At 46.7% G+C, this 26,756-nt stretch overlaps 1 protein-coding gene across 43 annotated transcripts in view; it reads right to left on the bottom strand.

The window, feature by feature from the left end:
- Positions 1-18,481: 18,481 nt before the first annotated feature.
- PTPRD (protein tyrosine phosphatase receptor type D) overlaps positions 18,482-26,756 on the bottom strand; it is a 1,161,589-nt gene continuing 1,153,314 nt past the window's right edge. For all 43 annotated transcript variants that reach the window (XM_083718180.1, XM_083718169.1, XM_083718207.1 and 40 more), the window contains one exon: positions 18,482-22,779. In XM_083718180.1, the coding sequence (XP_083574306.1) occupies positions 22,711-22,779 (69 nt within the window). In that variant the 3' untranslated portion in view covers positions 18,482-22,710. The remainder of the gene's footprint in view (positions 22,780-26,756) is intronic.

The raw sequence follows: 26,756 nt of genomic DNA, 5'->3' as shown, positions 1-26,756 counted from the left end.
AAGTTTAGTTCAAAACTTTGGGATGGGTTTTTGGAAGATGCAAATCTAAAGCAAATATTTAAAAACATAGCATAAACACTGTCAATTGGGAACCACTGGCCTGCGAGCGCTCCAGTTGGAGAACAGCCTTTAACAAAGGTGTCATGGACTTTGAAGACTCTTGAACTCAGGACAAAAGGGAGAAATTAGCTAAGAGGAAGGCATGCTTGGCAAACCCTCGCCATGATCAACTCCCGTCTGGAAACCTGTGTCCCCACTGTGGAAGAACGTGTGGATCCAGAATTGGTCTCCAAAGTCACTTACGGACACACCATTAAGACTGTGTTCATTTAAGATAATCTTACTTGGCTATGAGTGATCACCAAAGAAGAAAAGAAGATTCGCAGGCCCTCACCTCAAAGGAAATTTTGCTGAACCCATTTCTTTTCAATTTATGTTGATTTCCTAAGATTAAGTAGTACCTAATACACAATTTAGGAGTTTTACCCAGCATACTTAGCTTTCACACATGGTAATTAAATAATTAGAAGCGTCTAGTACATAGGTCAACTGCACACATGGATCTATCTTAAACATACACTAGGCTCGCTATTTTCCTGGTCTAACACACATAGGAAAATGGTTCCTTTTTTAACCTTCTCATTCAGAGTGAAGGCCACGGGTGATTTTTCATTTGCCTTTAGTGACATAATCGTGTAAAGAAATGTGATTGGCTAATTAGCAATATGACACCAATATGTTCACTACAGGGTCCCTGATTGGTTGGGATTATGACATGAAGAAGCAAGATGCACACATAGTAGTGTCAAAGCAGCACCGTAGCAGGGCTGAAAACACATTATCGGGGGGGACGACATGAAAGGCCATCCAAATTTAGGAGTATTTTAAGGAGATTTGCACACCCTTTCAAAACCCATTGTTCACATCACAAAATGTCAGAACAGCACTCATCCTTGCACCTTTGCCCCAGTCAGCTAGTTCCCATTGCTTTCTCTGTGCAATGATATGCTCTCTTTTTGTCCAGATGTTTCACTAGCAGAAATTAATGCACAGTCTCATAGCCATTAATTCATTGTTCATGAAGAAAAGCTCCACGTACTCGCATGAGAAGTTATCGAAGGCTTAGAAGCAGAGGCTGTGAGTGAATAGATTTCTTTGTCAACCAAGAATGTTTAATTGATTATATAATTTAACTTGTATGTTCTATTTGATAGTCTCCTATTAGAACTCTGCCCTCCTACTTTATAGTCAATTGTAAGCTCCAGCAATGGCAGAACATATTTATTTGCTTTAGAATTTGCAATTTTCTGCCTTATGAACTAATAGTTATTTGCAATTTCTTTCACTAAGGGGAGCCTATTGCCCCAGGAAAAATGATTAGCTATCATTCAGACTTGTAGCCTGTTTATTCTTAGTTATTTCTTTTATTTATTTTGGATCCACAGTTTCCTACATTAGCACAACACAAGAACCACAAGGTTTAAATTGGTAATCTTTAGCACCCATTTGAACTGACCATATCATGGTGTGTTTCTATGAGAATACAGTGGGGCTCACAAAATGTTTAAGAAACACAGACCTGGTTTATCCTCCTTAGCAATTTGTAGTATAAGTGGCCTAAGGTGGGATTGTTATTATATGTCTGGGTGGTGGATTTAACCCATATCCCAAGATGGGAGGAGACGTATGATGTACACTCACAAGATTAATGGAGTGCCCATCCTTACACTTTCTCCTTAGCTCAAAGAGCTGCTTATAACAATACAAACTCAAGTCTACATTTTTAACCTGCCCTGTAATACTCCCTGCTACAGGCTTCTTAGGGGTGGAGAGACAGGGGTGGAGGAAGAGGGGTGTGGTGGGGGCGGTCCGCCCCGGGTGTCACCACTGAGTGGGGTGACAAAATGCCGGGTGGCACTCACTGTGGGGTCTGCAGCGCGCCTGAGCCACGCATCCCTCTTGCTAATGATGCTGTGGCTCTGCCCGCTGCCTCTCTGCCCATTGCCTCTCCCTCAGCTATAGGGCGGTGTCAGGACTGCCGCTAGGTCCCAGCTCACAGAGGACCAACGCCCAGTGGATGTTATATACAAAAGTCTTTATTAAGGTTTAGTTTCCATTTCCAAGCTCTGGGCGCGCAGACCCACGTCTTGACGCTAGACCGGCTAAGTCCCCTCTGACTCACTGCTCCACCCACACCAGTTTAAGATTCTAGCCCGGCTCCACCTCTTGCGCTGCTCTTTCCTGCGCTGGGTCCTTCTGCCCTCTGGGGTTCCCTCCTTCCTGGACTCCTCTGACGCTGAGCCTCCTGAGTCTTGCCCCTCCCTCTGGCGGGCTTTAGGACCTGGCTCCCTTCCCGGGCTCCCTGCTGTGCCGCGCTCCTGTACATTTGAACTTGGCGCGCGCGCCCAGCCGGTGACTTTCCTTCTGACCGTTTCCCCGCTTCCTGATGTGGGTGTTGCCAAACCTGACTCCTCTCCTCCCTCTGGTGGTGAGGACACTGGTCCCGACTCCTGGGACTCCCCCTCCCCACTGCGCTCTGGTGGAGACGCTGGTCCTGATCTCCAGCTGCTGCTCAGGGACTCCCCGCTGGCCCCTTCCTCCTGGGGCTTCCCCCCTGGACCCCCCTTCGCTCTGGCCACCGGCGCTCCCTTCTGTGAGTCCTCCGATTCGCTAGAGAGGCTTGTGGAATAACTCTGGCCACTGTCACTGCCTGCGCCCCCCTCGTACTCCTCCTCCTCACTCTCCATTTGCTCCCCCTCCTGTGTCTCTCCTTCTGAACCCCTGACATCCATCCCCCCCTCGAAGCCCCCCCTTCCCCCCGCCCCCTCTTCAGGTGCGGGTTCCGGGTGCTCTAGAGTTGTCGGGGTGAGTTCAGGATACAGTTTGTCCCCCGAGGCGTGCAGCCATCGTGAGAAGTCCGGAAAGTCCTCCATGGGCTCGTCGACTGCGATTCCCTCCGCTTCCATCTCCTGGGCGGTGTGTTCGAAATCTGAGGCCGCCCCCAAATCACTCACAACCCCTTCTCCCCCTGTCGCCTGAGGTGCCGCCACTTCGCAGGGTCCCTCCGGCACGTCTCTGCGCCATCCCACTTCGGGTTGGTCCTCCCACCAATAAGATCCCCCCGTGCCAAAACCTGAGAGCGATCCCTCTGGGGAGCTGCCTCCCGGAGCCGAGTCCTCCGCTGACGAGAAACCCCGGAAAGTGCTGGCCGAGAGTGTGGGTGTGAACAGACAATCATCGAAAAAGCCCGCCGGCATAGGCTTGTGCGGGAAAAGTGTATGGAATTCTTCCTTGAGCAACTGTTCCTCCAATGCGTAATCCGGCACCCACCTGTTGGCGCTGGCCGGGGTGTCCTCTGTGGCGAGAAGATATTCAATCCCGTCCTCCCCCCACCTTGAGTCTAAAATCTCAGTGGCTTCGTTGAGTGGCCCCCTCCTCGGCGACCCCCCCTTTTTGGGTGCTTCCCTGAGCGGGTCTGGCGCTGTCCCTGGTGCCTGAAACCTGTGGGGCTCTTTGTAGGGTGTGAGCACCGATCTATGAAAGACCAGGTGCATTCTGGACCCCTCCGGGAGTGTTAAACGGAAGGCCACTGGGTTGATCTGCGCCTCTACTTGGTAAGGCCCTAACTGCTTGTGCCCGAGCTTCTTCTTGGCCAACGATCTGGCCGGAACTGCCTGGGCTGCTAACCAGACCCAGTCTCCTACCCGGATATCTTCCCCAACCCTCCTGTGTCGGTCTGCCTGCACTTTGTAAGCCTGTTTCGCCATCTCTAACTGCCTCCTGAGCCGCTCGTGGATCTCCTGCAACTCCGCTGCCACTGCCTCTGCTCCCTGCGGCTCCCCCTCCCTCACTTTCTCCAACCCCGGGAAGGTTCTGGGATGCCGCCCATTGTTGGCGAAAAACGGTGTCACCCCCGTGGACACGTGTTTCGTGTTGTTGTAGGCAAACTCGGCTAATGGTAGGTAGTCCACCCAGGTCGAGGGCTGCTGGTTCGCGTAGCATCTCAGGTACTGCTGCATGATGGCGCTGACTCTCTCCGCCTGTCCGTTAGTCTGCGGGTGTCGCGCCGACGCCAGGCTGACCTTGACGTTCAGGAAACCCATCAGCTTTTGCCAGAAGTTGGATATGAACTGGCGCCCCCTGTCGGACAGGATGGACCGTGGTAGGCCGTGCACCTTGAACACGTGGTCTATAAACAGCTTGGCGGTCTGCTCGGCTGTGGCCACCTTCGCGCAAGGAATGAAGTGGGCCATCTTGGTGAACAAGTCTACTACCACGAGTACTGCCGTCTTGCCTCTCGAGCTGGGCAGATCCGTGACAAAGTCCAGGGCCACCCTCTCCCACGGCTCGAACGGTGTCTGTAGCGGTTCCAAGAGGCCCGCCGGCGGCTGGTGTACTGGTTTGGCCCTTTGGCAGGTGTCGCACCTCCTGACGTATTCCGCGACATCCCCCCTCATCTTGGGCCACCAAAAGTCTCTGGCCACTAGGTCCACCGTCTTCTCCTTGCCGAAGTGTCCTGCGCTGGGCGCGTCGTGCAGCTGTTGCAGGACCCTCGCGCGGAGGTTGTCTCCCGGCACGTAGAGGGCTCCTTTGCGGATGAGCAGGCCGTCGCGTATTTGGAAGTCGTCGTCCCTCGCCGTTCCGCTACACACCTCCTCCATCTTGGCTCGCGCGAAGGAGTCCGTCTGCAGTGCGCGACGCACCGCGTCCAGGTCCACCGTGGCTGACGCGCATGCCCACGCCTTGGGTGCGAAAATATGCTTGGCCGCCGCCGGCGCCTCTTCTTCGAGATACTGCGGTTTCCTGGACAGCGCGTCTGCCATGATGTTGTTGTTTCCAGGGATGTATTCTATTCTGAAGTCGAAATCTGCAAAGAACTCCACCCAGCGGATGTGTCTCTGGTTCAGGAACCTTGCCGTGCGCCAGTACTCCAAGTTCTTATGGTCTGTACGGACCTGTACCGTGTGTTTGGCCCCGACGAGGAAATGCCGCCACGCCTCGAAGGCTGCATGTATGGCCAGTAACTCCCTATCCCAGATGGTGTAGTTCTGCTCCGACTTGCTGAGTTTCCTGGAGTAGAAAGCGCACGGCCTCCAGTCCCCCTGGTGGGTTTGCTGCAACAGGACGGCCCCCACGGCCCTGTCTGACGCGTCCGTCTCCACTCTCATGGGCCTGCTGGGGTTCACGTGTAGCAGGTGTTCCTCGGACGCGAAGAGGTGCTTGAGCTTCTGAAAGGACTGCTCTGCCTGCTCCGTCCAGATGAACTTCTTCTTCTTGGAACTGAGGGTGTCAGTGATGGCCGCTGTCTGCATGGCGAAACCCTTGATGAACTTGCGATAAAAGTTGGCAAAGCCGACAAACCTCTGGACTTCCTTTCGATTGCGTGGGCTCTTCCAGTCCAGCACTGCCCGTACCTTGGTACTGTCCATGGCGAGTCCCTTGTCGGACAGTTTGTAGCCCAGGAAGTCCACCTCCGTCTTGTCGAACTGGCACTTCTCCAGCTTGGCGTAAAGCCGGTGCTCCCGCAGCCGCTGCAGGACTTCCCTGACATCTCTCTCGTGAGCCTCCGGCAACTCCGAGAAGATGAGGATGTCGTCCAGGAAGCAGACGCACCTCTTGTAGAGAAGACCCGCCAAGACATGATGCATGAATGCTTGAAAACAGTGGGAGCCATTTTATAATCCAAAAGGCATAACTCTATATTCATAGGTGCCCAACGGCGTAAACATGGCCGTTTTCCACTCGTCACCTTCCCTCACGCGAATGAGATTGTACGCTCCGCGCAGATCCAACTTGGTAAAGATGCGACCCTTCCTCACCGTCGCCAGCAGGTCATCGATCTTGGGCACAGGGAAGGCTGAGGGCTTGGTTTTCGCATTTAAGACGCGGTAATCAACTACAAGCCTCTTTTGGGGCGTGTCCCGCTTCTTTACAAAGAATACAGGGCTGCCCCCCACCGCCTTGGACTCTCGGATGAATCCCCGCTTCAAGTTGTGATCTATGAACTCCCTGAGCTCCTGCAATTCATCCTCAGACATGGAATACAGCTTCCCCGTCGGGAGCGTCGCCCCCGGCAGGAGGTCAATCTTGCAGTCGTAGGGTCTGTGGGGAGGCAGCTTGTCCGCTTCCTTCTCGCAGAAGACCTCCAAAAACTCTTTGTACTTGTTGGGTACCGCTTGCAACATGCCTAAGTGCATCTGTGGTCTGTCTTCGTGCCCCTCATCTTCTTGGTTAACGAGGATGCAGTGTTCTGCGCAGTAGGAGGAGCAGAAGGTCAGTTGACGCTGGTACCATGCCAATGCCGGGCTGTGCCTGTCCAGCCAACTCATGCCCAACACAATGGGCGTGTCTGACAGGCGGGTGACGTTGAAGCTGATGACTTCGCGGTGATTACCAATGCGCATCACCATTGGCGGCGTCTGCTGCAGCACTTGCCCTCCCAGTAGCTCCCTGCCGTTCACCGTGACGACGTTCAGAGGTACCGTCGCTGGCAGAAGGACTATGCCATGTTGCTGGATGAAGTCCATGCCTATAAAATCTGCATTGCTCCCAGAGTCAATCGTAATGGGGATTTCCACAGTGAGCCCATTGGGAAGTTGAAGGAATGCGGTGAGCTGCACTACTGGTTTGGGTGGGAGGGGGTCTGTGGGCTGTAACATTACTGGGGATTGCTTCACTGACTTGTCTGGCTGGCCCCCAGTGACTCCATTTCCAGCCAGACAGTGGAGTTTTCCTGCTGTGATTCACTCTGCTGAACTGCTTCTGTTACTGTCGCTGCGGCTGCAGTGTGCTTGTGAAACCGCTGGGGACACTCTTTCGCCATGTGCTGAGCACTGTCGCAGATGTAGCACTTCCTGGTCCCTCTAGGAGGCTTCATTTTGACTGCTCCCGGCGTTAGGGCTCCGGCTGTGGACTGAGCCTTAGCACCACCTATCTCCATCGGCTCCTCTCCCCCTCCCAGCGGAGGCATGGATCGAGCGCGCGCCGCTTCCTTGGGAAAGGGGGGTGGTGCTTTCAATGGCGTGCGGCCCCAATGCACTTCCTCTTTGTCCCAAAAGCGTCCTTCCAGCCTAACCCCAATGGTGAGTGCCCTCTCCACAATGTCCTTGGTGGTTTGGGGTCTCTCCCCCCTTGCAATTTCGTCTTTCACAGCTCCGTTCAGCCCCTCCCAGAACAGATCTCTGACGGCAGGTGATTCTCTCTCCCACCCCAATGCGTTCACCAATGCGAAAAAACGTGAATGATATTGCCTTACAGTGGCTCTACCTTGTCTTAGTCCGTGAATCTGTTTCCTAGCGATATCCACATCAATCTCAGACAAAAAACACGCATCCATCACTTTAAGGAAGGCACCCGCATCTTGGAGGGCTGGATCCTTATCTCTCCAGAGATTGCGCAGCCACGTTTTCGCCTCTCCCCGTAAATGCGAAACAATAAATCCCACTCTTTCTTCCTCATTTTTAAAGTCCTTGTCAAGCAGCTGCAGTGCATATAGTACATCTGCTCTGAAGTTAGGATACTCCTGCAGGTCCCCATTGAAGTGAGACACAAGGCTCCCTCCTCTGTTCCCCAGCCCAATCCCTTCTGGTCTGGTGGCCGGTAGCCTCTGTGTAGTTAGCACTTCTAACCTGGTTCGCAGATCCTGGCAGGCAGCAGCTGCTTCCTGTTCCTTCTTTCTGGACGCCAAAATTTCTGCGTTCAGCTGTGTCACTGCGTTTTGCAGACTCGCTATCTTCTCTTCGGTAGTCATTTCCCTGGTTTTCGTGAGCTCGCGAAGCACCAATCTTCACCCCTCGCTGCTTTCCCACACTCCACGAGGTTTTAAAATTGGTGGAAAATAGTGGAGAGGGGACTTACTGTCAGGACTGCCGCTAGGTCCCAGCTCACAGAGGACCAACGCCCAGTGGATGTTATATACAAAAGTCTTTATTAAGGTTTAGTTTCCATTTCCAAGCTCTGGGCGCGCAGACCCACGTCTTGACGCTAGACCGGCTAAGTCCCCTCTGACTCACTGCTCCACCCACACCAGTTTAAGATTCTAGCCCGGCTCCACCTCTTGCGCTGCTCTTTCCTGCGCTGGGTCCTTCTGCCCTCTGGGGTTCCCTCCTTCCTGGACTCCTCTGACGCTGAGCCTCCTGAGTCTTGCCCCTCCCTCCGGCAGGCTTTAGGACCTGGCTCCCTTCCTGGGCTCCCTGCTGTGCCGCGCTCCTGTACATTTGAACTTGGCGCGCGCGCCCAGCCGGTGACTTTCCTTCTGACCGTTTCCCCGCTTCCTGATGTGGGTGTTGCCAAACCTGACTCCTCTCCTCCCTCTGGTGGTGAGGACACTGGTCCCGACTCCTGGGACTCCCCCTCCCCACTGCGCTCTGGTGGAGACGCTGGTCCTGATCTCCAGCTGCTGCTCAGGGACTCCCCGCTGGCCCCTTCCTCCTGGGGCTTCCCCCCTGGACCCCCCTTCGCTCTGGCCACCGGCGCTCCCTTCTGTGAGTCCTCCGATTCGCTAGAGAGGCTTGTGGAATAACTCTGGCCACTGTCACTGCCTGCGCCCCCCTCGTACTCCTCCTCCTCACTCTCCATTTGCTCCCCCTCCTGTGTCTCTCCTTCTGAACCCCTGACAGGCGGTGTGGAGGCAAACCTTGCACCAGACATGCAACAGTATGTCAAGGAGCGTTGCACCTGCTTTCCCTGACCTTTTGCGTTCTTGGCTAGAAAACAAGGTTTTCCCCCTGACCTTTTGTCCTCCCACAATTTGTTAGACATATCGCTTGGTTGGAGCATGACCGGGGATGCAGACGTAATCAAGTATTGAGAGGAACATCTGAGGTAAACACCTGCTGCCACGTGTATTTGCTAATGCTGGAAATGTGCTTAGATGGAAATACGTTAATTTCAGGGTGGTTTCACTACTGTTTCCAATTGTTCAATTCTGCTAATAAAAGGAGCCTCGGCAGAGCTAGCCAACAGCTTGCTTGGAGCGTGCTTGCCAGCGTGCTTCTGCACAGCTCACCTGCATCCAACCTCCTGTCGTCTCCGTTATTCCTACAGGGCGGCTGAGTGGGAGGAGACAGGCAGACCCCTTGGAGGCCCAGTGGAGCGTCCTGGCCCCGCTCCTGGGCACAGGCCACACGCGCCGCCCCAGGCGCCCGATCAGCTTGCTCCGCTGCTGTCGAGAGACTCTATATCCCTGACTTGAAAGATGCAAAAGAGAAGAGGGGTGGTGGTTCTTGGGTTGTTATGGTTTTTATTTTGATTATGTATTCTGTGTTTTTATATCGTGGTTTTATCCTGTGAGACCTATGGGTATATGATCCTGAGAGCATATACCAGCCTTCCCCAATGTGGTGTCCTGCATATGTTTTGTAAATAAGCCATAAGATGCCACCGTCTCTGCTGTGCCACGTTGACCAAAAGGAAACACAGACCCCGGTAAGCATGCCTGGTACCCCTCACACCATTTGGAAATAGGGGTGGTGTGTAGCAGCATATACACACAGTGGGAACAGGATTAAAGGGGTCTTCAAGAGGAGTACCATAGAGGAGAAGACTATCAATGGCAAGTAGCCATGACGGCTATGCGCTGCCTCCACAGCTGGAGGCCGGAATGCTTCTGAATACCAGTTGCTGGAAACTACAGGAGACAAGAAGCATCGGTTGGCCACTGTGAGAAGAGGATGCTGGACTAGATGGGCCATTGGCTAATAATGATGATGATGATGATACCCCACCCATCTGACTGGGTTGCCCCAACCACTCTGGGCGGCTTCCAATGAATATGAAAGCATAATAAAACATCAAACATCGAAAACTTCCCTATATAGGGCTGCCTTTAGGTGCATAGCTGTCAACCTTCCCTTTTTTTGTGGGAAATTCCCTTATTCCAGTGCCGTTTCCCACTGTCCCTGGGATAGATGAGGCTGCTAATCCCTTATTTTCAAATCTGAAAGTTGACAGCTATGTTCAGGTGTCTTCTAAAAGTTGTATAGTTATTTCTCTCCTTGACATCTGATGGGAGGGTGACACTACTGAGAAAGCCCTCTTATGGTCTTAACCATGGGTAGGCAAACTAAGACCCCGGATGGTCCGGGAATCAGCGTGTTTTTACATGAGTAGAATGTGTCCTTTTATTTAAAATGCATCTCTGGGTTATTTGTGGGGGATAGGAATTCGTTCATATTTCCCCCCAAAATATAGTCCGACCCCCCACAAGGTCTGAGGGACAGGGGACCGGCTACCTTCTGAAAAAGTTTGCTGGACCCTGGTATTAACAGATCAGATATAAACAGACTGGGAGTTATACTGAATAAAGGAGCACAAACACACCAGGCATGTGCAAGGCACTATTTCTCTGCACTTGCACAAATGAGCTCCCCGTAGTTTGATTCCCCTTTTGTCATCTGGCAAAGGCAGCTGTTGGGAGACGATTGAAAGCTCCTAAAAAGAATGAGTGCGGCAGGCCTGCTAAGCAATAAATTAGCCAAGGCCTACAAATACCACACCTACCAGATTCTTCTCGATCCTTGTTTGTCAGAAACATTCCATGGCGAGAGAGAACCACGCAGATACTTTAATTAGCCAGTGTAAGACTTCAGCTTGCATTAGGGTTGATTTTGGCCTCTGGCATGGATTCATCTCCGGTGCATAAAAAAAACCTATGGGCCCTTCTAACAAAGCAAAACACACGCACCTCTCTCTCTCTCTAAGGAAATTACAATCAATTTTCCCTCTTAGCAATACAGGCAGAGAGCCAGACAGTTGCCAAAGAGCTTCAGAGATAAAATATCAATTTCCCATCCACTCGTCAAGCCCCTAGATCACAAAAGAAAGAAAGGCACCAGGGGAAGAGGAGGGAGAGTCGCAAAAAAACACAACTCATCTCCATATCGAGAGAGCAGCTTGGCAACAAATTCATAAATGCATTATTGAAAAAGCAGATTTTTGACATAAGAATTAAAATAATAACATTAAAACAAAATAAATAGGTTGTGTTTGGGGGTTGGGAGTCTTTAGTTCTCTTTACTGAATATTTACAAGTTGGTCATCATTGTGACAGGCAAGCAGGAACTGTGAACGAGAGAATGAAAAATGTTACCAGCAGGATCCCAGGGTGGGACACGTCATTACTTCTCTGTACACTGAGAAGTATTGTCTCCTCCTCCTTGGAGTCCCTAGCAAAGGGGCCCAGTGGAAGGACAGAAAATAAGTTTGCCTATATTGCCATGGGGTCTCCCAAAGCTGTACTCAATTTTTTTCTCTCATAGAAGAGATTGTCATGCCAATATAACCCAGTGAATGATGGAGACAATGCTAAGATTGGGTAATTTATTTTTTCATTTAAAGCAATTGGTAGGTCTTGAGATATACCAGTAATTGCATGTGAAGACCCCCAAGACCTCCCAACAAAGACACAGTTGACACCAGTATTAGTTCAAGGTTATTGGCATAATTTTGGCCACAACTTTATTGATTACAGAATGTGCGTGGTTTGCTTAGGCATTGGTTCGACTAGGCATTGGGTATGTAACTTTTTTATAACAAAAATAATTCCTTCCAGTAGCACCTTAAAGACCAACTAAGTTAGTTCTTGGTATGAGCTTTCGTGTGCATGCACACTGAAGAAGTGTGCATGCACACGAAAGCTCATACCAAGAACTAACTTAGTTGGTCTTTAAGGTGCTACTGGAAGGAATTATTTTTGTTTTGACTATGGCAGACCAACACGGCTACCTATCTGTAACTGTAACTTTTTTATGTTACAGTTTATAATTTCTACTCTATTTGAAGTTGTTGTTGTGCATGTGCAGGTCATTGTTTGAATATTTTATTTTCAGTTAATGAAGAAATTACATATATTTCTACTTACGAGTGTTGAACTAATTGGCTGATGAAGAATTCAGCGAAACAGTAGTTGTTATCCGGAAACACTGTTCAGCAGAGTTCAGAGTTGGATATCAGAATTGAACATTCGCTGGTTATACAAAGCTTCACAGCTTGTTCTCCACTGGGTAAAGTCTGGCACCATGATTCATTTAAGGACTTTCAGAGACTTCAGTTTGTTAGTTTTGATGTTTTGCATTATTCCATAAAGTTTTTCACATTGGAATTGTTTCTGGCCATCGTGTTGCTTTTGGTATGGCTGACTCATATTTTGCAACACAGGGGTTTGTTTGTTTACACCTCCAGCAGGGCAGCACTGACAACTGGACTCCAGCAGAAGTCAGTAAGGGTAAACATACTGGGGGAAACATTGGTCTGACCACAGATGCAACCTCACCCCAAATGCTCCCAGGTGCTCTGGCATGGTCCTAATCCCCGGAAGGGGATTGGACAAAAGCATGACGAGCCCCTGGATTCCTTTAATGGAATACCCTATCGCACATTGGGAGGGGCAGGTGTGACAACCTCCCCTCCACCACTCCTTGAACCAATGCCTAACCGCCACACCTTACAAAGTTGTGATGATTTGCTACGCGGCAGGCGAAACCCAAGTGTCCCCAGCCAATCAGCCAAATGGGAAAACTCCTACCGGGCCCCTGTCCCAAAAACAAGACGACCCACAACAGCATAGCAAGGTCATAGCAAGACCCTAAATATACGGAGGGTGGGCGGGTCATCCGATGCACGAGACGCTAAGAGGAAGCTTGACGCAATGTGCAGCGGCATAAATAGGTCCCCCGGCTGCAAATTCTCTCAACCCCATTGGCCAGAATTGCCCCAGCAACCGAGGGACCCAATTGAGTTGTTGTGGCTATCCACACGATCCCACCCACACAAATGGTGAGGTCAGTCTTGGTGATCTCACCGCAACGCGTGCCTTCCATGATGAGGAAATGATTTGTCAGGAATGATTAAGTCATGGGGCTTTACCTGGGGCATGGTAAAAGTTAGCACAAAGTAGATAATGGAAATGAGGTTGAAATTTGTGTATTTATATATCACTATATACAGTACTCTTCAGATTGAACTGTAAAAGCCAGTATTCTCTGATGATCTATCTTTCTGTCTGTGGCCTGAACCTGTACTAGGGGCCACTGGTTGCCATATGTCCTCTTTTTCCAGGACACACCCTCTTTTCCATGGGTGTCAGGGGCTGGACTGAGGAGGAATGGTGGGAACCACCCTCCCCTCTTCCTGCCCCTTCCTGAGAAGAGGAGGAAAGTATAGATTTAGAACAGTGGTTTGCAGAAGGTCATAGTTCGGAGGCTGCAGAGAGGAGAAGCTGGGAAATATTGGGAGAGCAGCAGGAAGAAGAAGGGGAGGAGGAGGAGGAGGAGGCACCAGGGGATAGACAGGTAACAGTGTCTCTTGAAAGCCTTCTTAACCCCCTCTCCCAGAACAAGGCGTGCCTTGAGAGTAGTAGAACAGAAAGCTCAGAGGCAGAAAGCACAGATCTGTCAGCGCAGGGGTGACATACAATAGGAGGGACTGAGAGGGTGGGATTTTACTTGGAGCAAAGCCATTCTCTAAGAGAGACCACATTCCTTTCTCTCTCTCTCTCTCTCTCTCTCTCTCTCTCTCTCTCTCTCTCTCAATATTGAATAAACTACTTGGTAAGAACTCTTCTGGTTTATCTGCTTCTTGGCATCCCACAGTGGGAAGGATAGGATTCCCTGAAGCCTTGACAATGGGTAGAGTCATCATAGCGAATGAAGCCAGCAAACGTCTCCTCTTTTTCGCTCTTCAAAACATTGCAACCCTACAGTGATTGCAGGGCTTGGGATGTGGGGCAACTTCCAGGGAATCTTCCTGCTTTGCAGGGGGGTGGGGTTTCCCTTCTATCTTTACAATTCCATGATTCCATCACCCTCCATAGTATTGCTCTACCCATTCTCCATCTGTAATATGGCGCCAAAGATGCCCACCATACCTATTGGTTGTGAGCTTTCATGAGATATAAAGCTGGTAAAGCACTTTGCACTTATTATTCCTACAGAGATCTTTTTTATAGTAAGTCTTGATGGTTTGGGGAAATGGTAGCAGATGCAAACTAACCTAAAACTACCTTCCAGATTCACTGACATAGTTGAATGTATTCTGCGCTGTTGCTACTGGCGAGGGACCCTGTTTGCTTGTTTCTGCTATACAGTGGTACCTCAGGTTACATATGCTTCAGGTTACATACGCTTCAGGTTACAGACTCCGCTAACCCAGAAATAGTGCTTCAGGTTAAGAACTTTGCTTCAGGATTAGAACAGAAATTGTGTTCCAGCGGCGCGGCGGCAGCAGGAGGCCCCATTAGCTAAAGTGGTGCTTCAGGTTAAGAACAGTTTCAGGTTCAGAACGGACCTCCGGAACGAATTAAGTACTTAACCTGAGGTATCACTGTACAGTGGTACCTCTGGTTACGAACGGGATCCATTCTGGAGGCCCATTCGCAACATGAAAAGAGCACAACCTGAAACGCCGTATCTGCGCAGGTGCGCGGCGCGATTTGGTGCTTGTGTGCATGTGCGAAGCTTGATTGAGCACTTCTGTGCATGCGTAAGCAGAAAAACCCGGAAGTAACCCTTTCCGGTACTTCCGGGTCACCCTGGGATGTAACCTGAAAGAACGTAACATGACGCAAATGTAACATGAGGTATGACTGTAATAATGGAAGGGTTTTTAAAATTATATTCTGCTGACACAGGCCAGTTGCATACATTCAAGCGGGCAGCACAGAGAGTTTTAAAAGCATCCTGTTTACAGGCCTGGTGAAAAACGATCACTGTTCATTACACTACCCCATTTGCAGGGTGTTATTGGTCTCATCCGTGAAAGCCAGACAGCAGAGATCTGATCTCGCATCTTCAGTCATTGCTATTAGACATTGAGTGTGCTTCTGTCAATTGCTAGCATTGGCCATTGCGAGAGAGATGGGAGGCACAGTTTAGCATTTGCTGGGCAGGGGAATGCAGGCTTGAGTGGGATCTTAATAGACAATGTTTGAAACTTTTTTCATTTTTAGAAAACCACATTATTACTCAAGATCAATGAACTTAGCATACCAAAATAAAATTCCAGCACTCTTAATGACGAAACATAGTCAGAATGTTTAGTGCACTAGGAATCATTTTCATGCATTTTTACCAACCATCCTGCGTGAACAAAAGGAGTGTTGCAATACCCGAAAAGTGTGGGATATCTGTACCAGGTGAATGGCAATCAGCACCCCTGGTTTCTGAGTAGTTGGCGATAGTTGTTGTTGTTGTTGATGATGATGATACAAGTGCCCTGTTGAGTTTGGTGTCCAACCCTTAATTTTGTATGAAAAGTTAACTCAGCTATTTGGTACAGCTGTGAAGTAAACAGCACAATGTTTATCCACTCAAGACAGAACAAACACCACAATGTTTATTCGCTCAGGACAGAACAATGCAGCACATTTGCATTCTCCCTTCCTATGTTTTTGATACTTGAGAAGCAGGCAGTTTTTTCTCCTGAATTTCCTGCAAGAGATAGCAGCTGTGGAGTTTATTTCGTATCCTATGCCGTGCTCCCATTGGTCTTTAATTGTGGTGAGAGGAACAGAGCGAGGGGGAAGGGACACATTCATTAACCCATTTCTTTAATCCCGCGATCGATAAGAATCTCACGATCGACCAGGATCATCCGGGAATCTACCTGTCGATCTGACTGGTTGTACATATCTGATATATATCAAACAGAAAAAACTACAGAGAAAAATAAAGATACATTAATAATAATCCTCATATGATCCTCATAAAACACAAATTATCAATACATCCATAGCTGTCATGTGTCCCTTATTTGAAGGGACAGTCCCTTATTCCAGCGCCATGTCCCGCTGGTGTCCCTTATTGATGGATGTCCCTTAAATGTCCCTTAAATTTCAAAGGAAGCAGCTCCTCTCCCTCCCTCCCTGCTGGCCAGGGAGGAGGGAGGCTCCAACTGTGTTGCTTGGCTGTGTTGCTCACCTAATAAGAAGTCTAAGAACGATTGGGGGGTGGAGCTTGCATGCCTTGTGTGTGGCTAGTTAATGCAAGCTGAGGGTTTTTTTGAATGCTGGACGCCATTTTGTTGCACGTGCTGCTGCAAACTTTTCAGTGCAAAGCCAGGCCAGGAAGCCATCTTAAGTTGAGGCTGCATAGGCCTTGTGGTGCATGTGATTCAGGTTCTATTCAGTTGAACCTCTGGTTACAAAGTTGGTTGGACAGTGTTCTTGAAGCTACCAGCATGAGTTTGACTAGACTGCAGGAGGACAGGAAGACTGGAGTGCCTTGAACAGGTGAGGCTGCAGGTCCTTTATTTTGGTTGCTGGTCCCTTATTTTCAAGGCTGCTGGTCCCTTATTTTCGCCTGCTGCCGTAGCAATCGTCACTACTTTGTAAGGTTTGGCGGTCGGGCATTGGATCAGCAATGTGTGGGGAGGGGAGGTATGGCCCTCACCCGCCCCTCCAAGCTCAAGGGTATTCCATTAAAGAAATCTGGGGAGGGCCTGGGTCTTGTCCAAAACCCCATGGTAGGGGCTAGGGCCATACCAGGACCCCACAGGGGCACCGGGGGAGAACTCGAGTCAGTTCGCATCGGCAGGGCTCCCTCTGGCAGTGTTTCACGCTTTTATCAACCTTTTGTGTGAGTGTCTGGAGGCTGTTGGAGGATGGATGGTGGCTAACTGATTGAGGTTGAATCCTGACAAGACAGAAGTACTGTTTTTGTGGGACAGGAGGCGGGCAGGTGTGGAAGACTCTCTGGTCCTGAATGGGGTAACTGTGCCCCTGAAGGACCAGGTGCACAGCCTGGGAGTCAATCTGGACTCGCAGCTGTCCATGGAGGCACAGGTCCATCCTGTGTCCAGGGCACGTGTTTATCAGCTCCATCTGCTACGCAGGCTGAGACCCTACCTGCCCACGGACTGTCTCGGCAGAGTGGTGCATGCTCTGGTTATCTCTTGCTTGGACTACTGCAATGCGCTCTATGTGGGGCTACCTTTGAAGGTGACCCGGAAAGTACAACTAATCCAGAATGCGGCAGCTAGATTGGTGACTGGGAGTGACCGCCGAGACCATATAACACAGGTCTTGAATGACCTCCACTGGCTCCCAGTACGTTTCTGAGCACAATTCAGTGTGTTGATGCTGACCTTTAAAGCCCTAAACGGCCTCGGTCCAGTATACCTGAAGGAGCGTCTCCACCTCCATCGTTCTGCCCGAACACTGAGGTCCAGCGCCAAGGGCCTTCTGGTTGTGGGAATGTTCAGGGGTGCAGGAGAGGATATATTGTGAGATTATATCCTAATCCAACTTGTGCTAACAAGTTCCCAAAATATCAGCAGAGTTTATGACATTCCCCTTTTAGTTCGCAACGGTAACGTCTGCACAGGTTCGCTAGAACCTCTATAATAAGTACTCTGGTAATTTCCCCTTTGTTCCCTCTTAAAATACAAGACACGACACAGTCTTTATAAAAGTATAAAAGAGTTTACTCACGTTCTGATCACAATATGATCCCAGAAGGCAGACAGCTTAAAAAGGTTACATAAACTTAGAATCTATCTTATAGCAAGATAGTCCTTATCTCCTCTCTTGGCTGGGAGCCAAGAGAACATGCTTAGATGTTTCCTCATTGAAGGAAGGTGGCAGAGAGAGAGAGATAGCTGCCTGCCCTGTGCTTTTATCATTTACCTGCACAGGTGAGGCCACACCCACCTCTGGTCACATGTGGAGGAAGTCCGTCCCAGGAAGTTTACCTGCTTGCTGGACTGACATCCCTCCCCATGTTCTAACATGTACATTCTAGGAATGTTGTCATTGACTGCTCCTGTGTTTACATCCCACACTGGTTCCCTCGCTGCGAGAAGCCAAGTTACAGGGAACCAGGCAGAGGGCCTTCTCGGTGGTCCCCCCCCCCCGTGGAACGCCCTCCCAGCAGATGTCAAAGAGAAATTTAACTACCAAACTTTTAGAAGACATCTAAAGGCAGCCCTGTTTAGGAAAGCTTTTAATGTTTAATAGGTTATTGTATTTTAGTGTTTTGTTGGAAGCCGACCAGAGTGGCTGGGGGGACCCAGCCAGATGGGTGGGGTATAAATAATAAATTATTATTATTATTATTATTATTATTATTATTATTATTATTAATCAGATTCCCCGTGATGCGGGTGGGAATCTGATATAGTTTGGATGATTCCAATGCCTAAGCAATACCACTCATATTCTGTATCCTATAAAGTTGTGGCCTAAATTTTTCCAGTAACTTAAAATAAATCCCGCGTCATTGCATCTTCATTTTTGGGCAAGGAGCCTTTACCTGCCCTGTTTGGAGATTGAATGCAGGATTCGGCACCAAGGGGAAGAGATCCAGCACAGACCTCCATTTTCGAAACAATTCCACACACAAACATACTCGATTTGCTAGTCCAACCAGTATGGTCCTGGTGTGGGATCCCCCCCCCCCCATTTGACAGAAGGAGAGACTTAAAAGGCTAAAAAGAAATGTTTTATTGTTATTTCAGAAAGCAAGGCTTAAGAAAAGACAACCAGGGCTGCATAACACTGACATTTTTATTAGAATTCTTTTGTAACAAATGGAACTTGTGTCAGCAAATAACTGATTTCCATACAGACTTTCTTTCGCCACCAATGTAACGAAGTAAGAAAATAAAAAGCACGCCTTTCATTCTGTAAAACATTTACGCGTACTACTAATTAGAGGTAATTGTATTTTTTTTTTAACAAGCCATTTTACAAGGTAATTTTTTTTTTATTTTGATTTTTTTGTTTTGTTTTTGTTTTCAGTCTAGGCATCCAAAACGAGAGCAAAGAACACAACTTGTATTATCTTTGTAAAGACACTCCAAGCTTGAATGGCAAAGCCACGTAACAAGATGGATGACGGGAGCTGCAGCCTTCTGATATTCTGTTGGGAGTATCAGGGCACTCGAAAACGAAAACGAAAAGAGAGATCACAAAACCATAAGAGGAGCGGGGGAGAAAATAAAATTATAAGGAGGAGGGAACTTGCATCTTGTTGTTGCCCTTGCAAACGCCCTCCCCCCCCTTTAAACATGTTTTGTGTTATTTACATACACACAAGTGGATTTTCATAAGCAGTTTTCCTTACAGATGGGTTCAAGTAATAATACTATTGGGTGTAGAATCAATAGGGCAGTGCATAGTACAAAGGTATAGAAAGTGCAAATCTCCCTAGAGTAACCCCTTCCTTCCCCCAGCCATCCTTGCCAACGTCTAACCATGCAAACCAGGTTTTTTTTCTTTCTTTTTTATTAAAAAAGGAGCTAAAATAAAAGTTCTGTACAAATAATTTTTTATATATTTTGCGTATTTCTCCATTGTTAACTAATTACAAAATTATACATAACTACACATACATAGGTAAATAATAGCACCGTACTGGTTATGCTGATGAAACCGAATTCTGAGCTTGGTAAATGGCAGATAATGACACCTACTAATGAGAGAGAAAGAGAGAGAGAGAGAGAGAGAGAGAGAGAGAGAGAGAGAGAGAGATCACTGCACAGCAAAGATACAGAAAATGGAATGCACATCAATGATTCGGAGAGAGTTCCTCATCAGAAGCAACTCCTGAATAGCAGTTTTGACGGGAATATGTGCGGCTATTTCTTCCTCTTCTTGTCACGTGAAAACGTTCACCCCTCACTCACTAGCGATTTCATACAATGCTTTTCTTGAATAAATCAAATGATTTTTGTTTTTGTTTTTTGCAGAAAAAAGGCCAATTGTTTTCAGGAGCAATTGGCCTGCCTACTGTATGTCTGCACATGGATTTTCTTTTTTTATGCTCTTCCGTGTACATCCTGACCTCACAAGCCACATGACCCCCATGCGCACTCTGCAGTGACCACTGCAGATTTCTATACAGAGCAAGGACGCACTTGAACCCCATGCAAAATGGGGTCGCCGTTGGCATTTTGTCACGCACTTCCAATCTTGCGCTTACAAGCCCAGAACACAGAAAGTTCCTGTGCAGACATGCCTTTCCTCTATGCTTCTAAAATGTAGCATTTTTTCCCACTGTGAGTGTCTGAAAATGGGTACTTTTGGCTAAAAGCATGAGTTTGCTGCATAATCTGGCACTTTAAAAAATACTATTTCGACAAAAACAAATAAAAAACAAAACAAAAGGAAACATATAGTGCACATTCTTCTCTGATTCTGATGTAAGTTAGAGAATCTCATTCTGAGGTAGCCTTCTATAATACTTTATTATTTACTGTATTATTATTATTATTATTATACATATATATGTTTAATTCCCCCCCCCCCCCATTTTTGCATTTTTATATATAAAAGTGCTCAAATAGAATGCTTTCTAGTGTTTGGTCTTTTAATATATTTATTTCTGGTAGCGATGGGAAACATGGAAAAAGAGAGAGAAAGATCAACTAATCACTTCCTTGGTGATCCTATTTTTTTTTTAAAACCACATTTAAAATAATTCTTTTGATATTTATGTTCCAACATGGTGCTAGGCTGAACCCAGACCAATGCAAGAGCAAGAGCAAATGGCTTCCATTATAGTGCCTCAAAATGTTTTGTACCGTCCACAATGAGGGGGTCGCATATAATCTTCCTTACATTTACGCCCTCTGTCCGCTTGCCTGACCCAGCTTATTTCAGGAGGCCTTTTAGCCTGAGTAAAGTGAACATGCTTTGGCCTCCAGTGAAAATTCGTGTGCATGGATATGACTCAAGACCCATTCTAATCGCTGCTCCAATGTCTATTAAGGGGTATCTACCTTCTCTTTTCAGCACGGTGCTCCTGGCTTCTGATAACCAATGCAATGGTTACGAAAGCAGACTGGGAGGACTCGCACCCAGATAAACAGCCCCTGACTACCCAACTGCTTGGGATAAACATGGATTAATATTTAACACCAGGAATGCATATTCTTAAAAGACCTCTTTGTACATGTGTTGAAAAGCTAATGCTTTTTAATCGAAGAACGGGGGTTGGGGGAAGGGTGACACAAGAGAAATGTGAGTTCAACTAATGCAAATACAGACGGAACAAAACTCGAAGAAATGCTATCAAAATAGGCATCAAATATAAGGCACTCTAAATGTAAAAATTAAAATTAAAAAAACCCCAGCATTTTCCATTAATGCTGTACGCCACAAAAAGAGTTCTGATTCAACAGAGCAACATGAGTTTGGCTTTGCCCCATTATACATCGTCAATGCACATGTCCTACCGTATACTATAGACAATTATACAAGTGAATACATTTTTAAAACATCTTGACAACTATTATATTACAACATTCTCCCCTCCTAAGGGAATATGCACTGACCTTTCCCACATGCACACTTCCTATATTTAGTATGGTTTGTTTATTGCACTAAGGTGTTACACTAAGGTGTTTTTGTATGTGTGAGATGCGTGTACATATGATTTCCATCCTTTTCTTTTTCTTTCTTTTCTTTTTTTTTGGGGGGGGGTAGGACTGAGTTTCAAGTATCACTGATGTGCATTCCTCATTTCCCCTGGAAAACAGACAACGAAACAAAAGCCCTCAAAGCAAAACAATGAGATGCAGACATGTTCAGAAATATTGTATGAACTGAATGTAGCATTTTGGATTCTCCCCTCCGCCTCCACTGCTTCAATAAATCCAAGTAATGGAAGAACTGATATGCGATATATGCATTTCTGTCTATCTATCTACGTGCATAATTGTAGATTGATAGAGAGACAATAATAGAGATATACATATATTTATAGATATAAAGAGAAAGGTGTGTGTGTGTTAATAGCAGCTTTATACTTTGCGCTTCCCTGTTGATTCCAAAAGAAACAAAAAACAAAACCTTCCATATGTATATTAACTGATTTATATTTCATATTTTTTTTAATAATAATAATAATAATAAAAAATCAAAATGTAAAAGCAATTATCTAAATGAGAATGTGGTCCTGGAGATAAATATAGGGTTGCACAAAAATGTGCAAATTTTCAAATTATTTAACATTTCTACAGCGAGATATTACAGGTAACAGTTCTACAGCATAAAAAAATCTACAATTCTGAAACAAACAAAAAATAATAATGAACAGTTATGCAACTTTTCCCCCTCCAAATTCACTTCATTGAATGATAAACTTTTTGTTTAAAATAAAAAAAGGAAAAAAGTTTACACAGTTAAAAATGAAGCACAGGTCAGCAGTATCTTTACAATACTAAAAAACTAAATCAAGGATTTTCTTTTTAAACATTCGCCCTTTCCCCTCCCACCCCCCCCAAAGTGTTATTTATGAGCAATATGGTAGGAAGGGGAGATGCTGAAGCAAAGAGTTCGTCTTTTCTCAGAGCAGCCAGGTACTGGCCCTTGGACAAACATCTCGCACCGAATTGCAGGACTCCCAAGTTCCACGTTGTTAACTATCATGCAATCCTGAACAAGATGATGGTTCTTTGCAGAATTTGCTCTTCCCTTTAACTTCAACCAAAGCTGAATCCTTGAGGTATCTGTAAAATGAAATCCTTCAGATGCCTCAACCAGTCTGGATTCTTTTATTAGGTTTCTGGTAAGGTTTATTGAACTGTGAATTGTTGGTCCACCTGGAACAGTTTTTCGTTTTTTTGTTTGTTTTCCTTTTAATATTTCCCCACTAATTGGTCTTTAGTTAGGAGTTAAGAAGTACTTCTCAAGCACACGGTATGGCTCAGAAGAGGCTCTCTGGATCTTAAAGGGCCTGCAGTTAAAAATCCAGGATGGTCAGGGATTTTGTTTTACGTTGCATAGTGATCAAAGCTGCCCAGGTATTCTAGTGCGGCTCGATAGCAGAACTGATATTGATCCTTGGGGGGGAAAGAGAGAAAGAGAAGTTAAGATAAATCCATTTGCTGCTTTCGGGTTACAACACCACCAATTTCTTACCCTTGAATGGTTAACAGAACTGGAGACGGTTGTGAGATGTGCTGCTCTCCCTTCTAGGAGAAGTTCTTTGCTCCTTTATCTTGCCAGCTGCAACCATGGTTTCATGTAACTTCTAAGCAGAACACCCACACCTTAACCCAGTTTTGGGCCCAGCTGTGCTTCCGTAGCAAGCCTGGGACCCTTGGCATGTGTACCAGGCAGAGGGCCTTCTCGGTAGTGGCACCTGCTCTGTGGAATGCTCTCCCACCAAATGTCAAAGAGAACAACAACTACCAGACTTTTAGAAGACATCTGAAGGCAGCCCTGTTTAGGGAAGCTTTTAATGTTTGATGCATTACTGTATTTTAATATTTTGTATTTTATTCCAATGATTGCTAGGAGCTGTGCTGAATGTTGTGGTAAATAACTGCTTCACAAGTTTTTATATATATATATGAAGGTCAAAGTATATCCATAATGAGGCAAAAGAAGAAGAATATTCTTTTCTAATAAACAGTTTAAGAGAAGGAACATCAAATCATCCAAAATGCAAACTTGCAAATTTTATTTTATATGTGTGTGTAAGTATTTGTTTCTAGGAACTAATGGGACATAAAGACATTTTTCATCTGCAATAATACTAGTAATAGAAAATAAATGGGTTTTACTCTTCAGTTTTCTCTGAGTTATTAGGATCAGTGAGAGGGGGAAATGGCCCAATTCCATTCTAAATAACTTTGTTTTAAAAGTTGTTAAAACTGTAGTGTTGGACTACAAGCCTGCAGTCAAAGGTTTAGGAGCTATGTCCGAATCAATGTTTAAAACCCAACATCCTGTGCTCACACCTGGCCGACAGACTCCCAAATCCATCCATCCTGCATTGTCAGAGCTCTTCTCATCCCTGGAACGTGGTGTGCTTCCTTTTCTCTCTTGTGTTCAAATTGCTGCATGTGTGCTTGCCAGGGCCGGATTAGGTTTGATGAGGCCCTCAGCTACTGAAGGTAATTGGGCCCTTTATATGTCCAGCTATCCTTTGTCAACAACAAATTGCTGCTGTTTTTGTGTGTGTTGAATATATAGGTAAAGGGACCCCTGACCATTAGGTCCAGTTGTGGCCGACTCTGGGGTTGCGGCGCTCATCTCGCTTTACTGGCCGAGGGAGCCGGCGTACAGCTTCCGGGTCATGTGGCCAGCATGACTAAGCCGCTTCTGGCAAACCAGAGCAGCGCACAGAAACGCCGTTTACCTTCCTGCTGGAGTGGTACCTATTTATCTACTTGCACTTTGACTTGCTTTCAAACTGCTAGGTTGGCAGGAGCAGGGACCGAGCAACGGGAGCTCACCCTGTCGTGGGGATTCGAACTGCCGACCTTCTGATTGGCAAGTCCTAGGCTCTGTGGTTTAACCCACAGCACCAATATATGCTGTATGCAGTTACAGATAGGTAGCCGTGTTGGTCTGCCATAGTCAAAACAAAAAAAATCCTTCCAGTAGCACCTTAAAGACCAACTAAGTTAGTTCTTGGTATGAGCTTTCGTGTGCATGCACACATCTTCAGATACACTGAAACAGAAGTTACCAGACCCTTCTATATAGTGAGAAGGTGGGGAGGGGTATTACTCAGAAGGGTGGTAGGAATGGGTGATTGGCAGATAGCTGTGATGAGCCTGTTGACGACTCTTAACGACTGCAATAGGTCTTACAGGAAAAAGCAAGGGGTGAGAAGGTGAAAAATGGCTTTGTCATGTATAATGAGATAAGAATCCAAGGTCTTTGTTCAGACCAGGTCTCTCCATGGTTTTAAGTTTGGTGATAAGTTGCAATTCAGCAGCTTCTCTTTCTAGTCTATTTCTGAAATTCCTTTGTAGTAAAACAGCTACTTTGAGATCTTGTATAGAATGTCCTGGGAGATTGAAGTGTTCTCCTACTGGTTTCTCTGTCTTGTGATTCCTGATGTCAGATTTATGTCCGTTTATTCTTTGGCGTAAGGTTTGGGATCGGACACTGGCACCAGAGCCTGCAATAAACCCAGATGCCAACTTTGCTGCCACATACACCCGGACAACACCATTACTGGCCCCAACAACATCACACATACCATCTCGGGACTATTTAATTGCTCATCGTCTAACATTGTGTATGCCATCAAATGCCAACAGTGTCCTTCAGCTCTCTATATTGGACAAACAGGCCAAACCTACCACCCTTCTGAGTAATACCCCTCCCCACCTTCTCACTATATAGAAGGGTCTGGTAACTTCTGTTTCAGTGTATCTGAAGAAGTGTGCATGCACACGAAAGCTCATACCAAGAACTAACTTAGTTGGTCTTTAAGGTGCTACTGGAAGGAATTTTTTGTTTTGAATATGCTATATGGTTATTTATGGACCTAATAGGTATCTAAAGCCATTTGCACATAACAAAATAACCAGTCCATGCAGAATGTAGGCACCCTATATATAGAAATGAGCAAACCAGTGACATTTTTGGGAGCAGGCTAGCAGGTGGGCCCATGACTTACATCATAGAAGCCCACACTGCTGCTGTATGTAGCTTTTATTTTATTTCTTTTTTATCTTATATTTCGGAAATGTACATCCAGTTTTTCTCCCCTTTAATTTTTTGAGGGGCTTCCAAGAGAGTGGGGCCCTAAGCTATAGCTTGTTTAGCTTATACGTAAATCCGGCACTGTGTGCTTGCCCACACGGGACTTTACTCTGTGTTTGCAGCTGTTTGCATTCCCAGCCAATCTGCACAGACCTTGAACAGCACCAACCTCAATGCTTTTGCCCTGTAAAATTGGGTTTTACCAGATTTCCTTCCCATCCTCTTTCTAACAATTGTCCTGCAAAGTGCATCATTTTCCACAACCGTCTTCCTCCATCCCCTTTGGGCAGGCTCCTCTTCCCACACAAGGTTATACTTGTGGGGCTCTGTCCAGCAATCTTATTTTCAGTCCCAGAGCTGAACCCAGAGAACATATACACACTCTCTTCCACAAACAGAGTGTCCTCCAGGTTCCTCCTCTCACTCCCTCTTTTCCAGCTCCAGTTCCAGGGTCAAATGAGTTCTCCTGAAGAAAGGCAATAGCTGCTTGGCAGGACATTTGATTGTCCGTTCCACTCTTTCTCTCTTTCTGTGGCTGAGAAAGGGAGAGGAGCTGGCAATAGCTTTTTATCAGGGGCTGAATAAATGGGGAGGCTTATGGGAGAGCAGTAAGAGAATATCAAGTGGATATTTTTTAAATTATTTTTTAAAACTCTCTCTCTTTCTCACACACAGAAAAACAACCAACAATCTTCCCTTCTGCTACTACAACCAGGCTCTGGCCTGCAAGCAAATGCATTTCCAGCTGGATGAATGGGTCTCTGCAATGGATGTCAATTTTGTGTGTGTGTGTGTGTGTGTGTGTGTGTGTGTGTGTGTGTGTATACACACCTTTTTATGTTTTTAACTTCTTCTTTTGCTATTTTTACTGTACATCGCCTTGAGATGCTTGTGTGGAAAGCAATTCATTCCTACTAATAATTATTTGTTCAATTGATTAGGCTTTTCTGCCATGGCAACTCAAAGGGACTTACAACATTTGAAGGAAAACAAACAAACACATGCATACATTAAAACCAGCAAAAAATAAAAATAAATGTTCCTACTAGATTAAAACAGCCCACCCATGAAAAAACACCCTGGATAGTTATAACAGAAGGCTTGGTTAAAAGGAGTATTTTTGCCTGGCACCTAAATATATGTAATGATGGGGACAGGTGAGCTTTCCTGGGGAGAGCATTCCACAAGGTATAACACATCTTTCTCCCCACTGCACTTCCTGCCTGATGCCCCACCATTTGTGGCAAAGCTTCACTCTGCCACAAACAACATTCAGTTCAATGAAAGTTAAGGGATGTTAAAGTGCAGCCAG

The sequence above is a fragment of the Podarcis gaigeae genome, assembly GCF_964106915.1.
Source record: "Podarcis gaigeae genome assembly, chromosome: 17".
Classification (NCBI taxonomy): domain Eukaryota; kingdom Metazoa; phylum Chordata; class Lepidosauria; order Squamata; family Lacertidae; genus Podarcis; species Podarcis gaigeae.
This window is presented reverse-complemented; position numbering and strand designations above follow the sequence as displayed.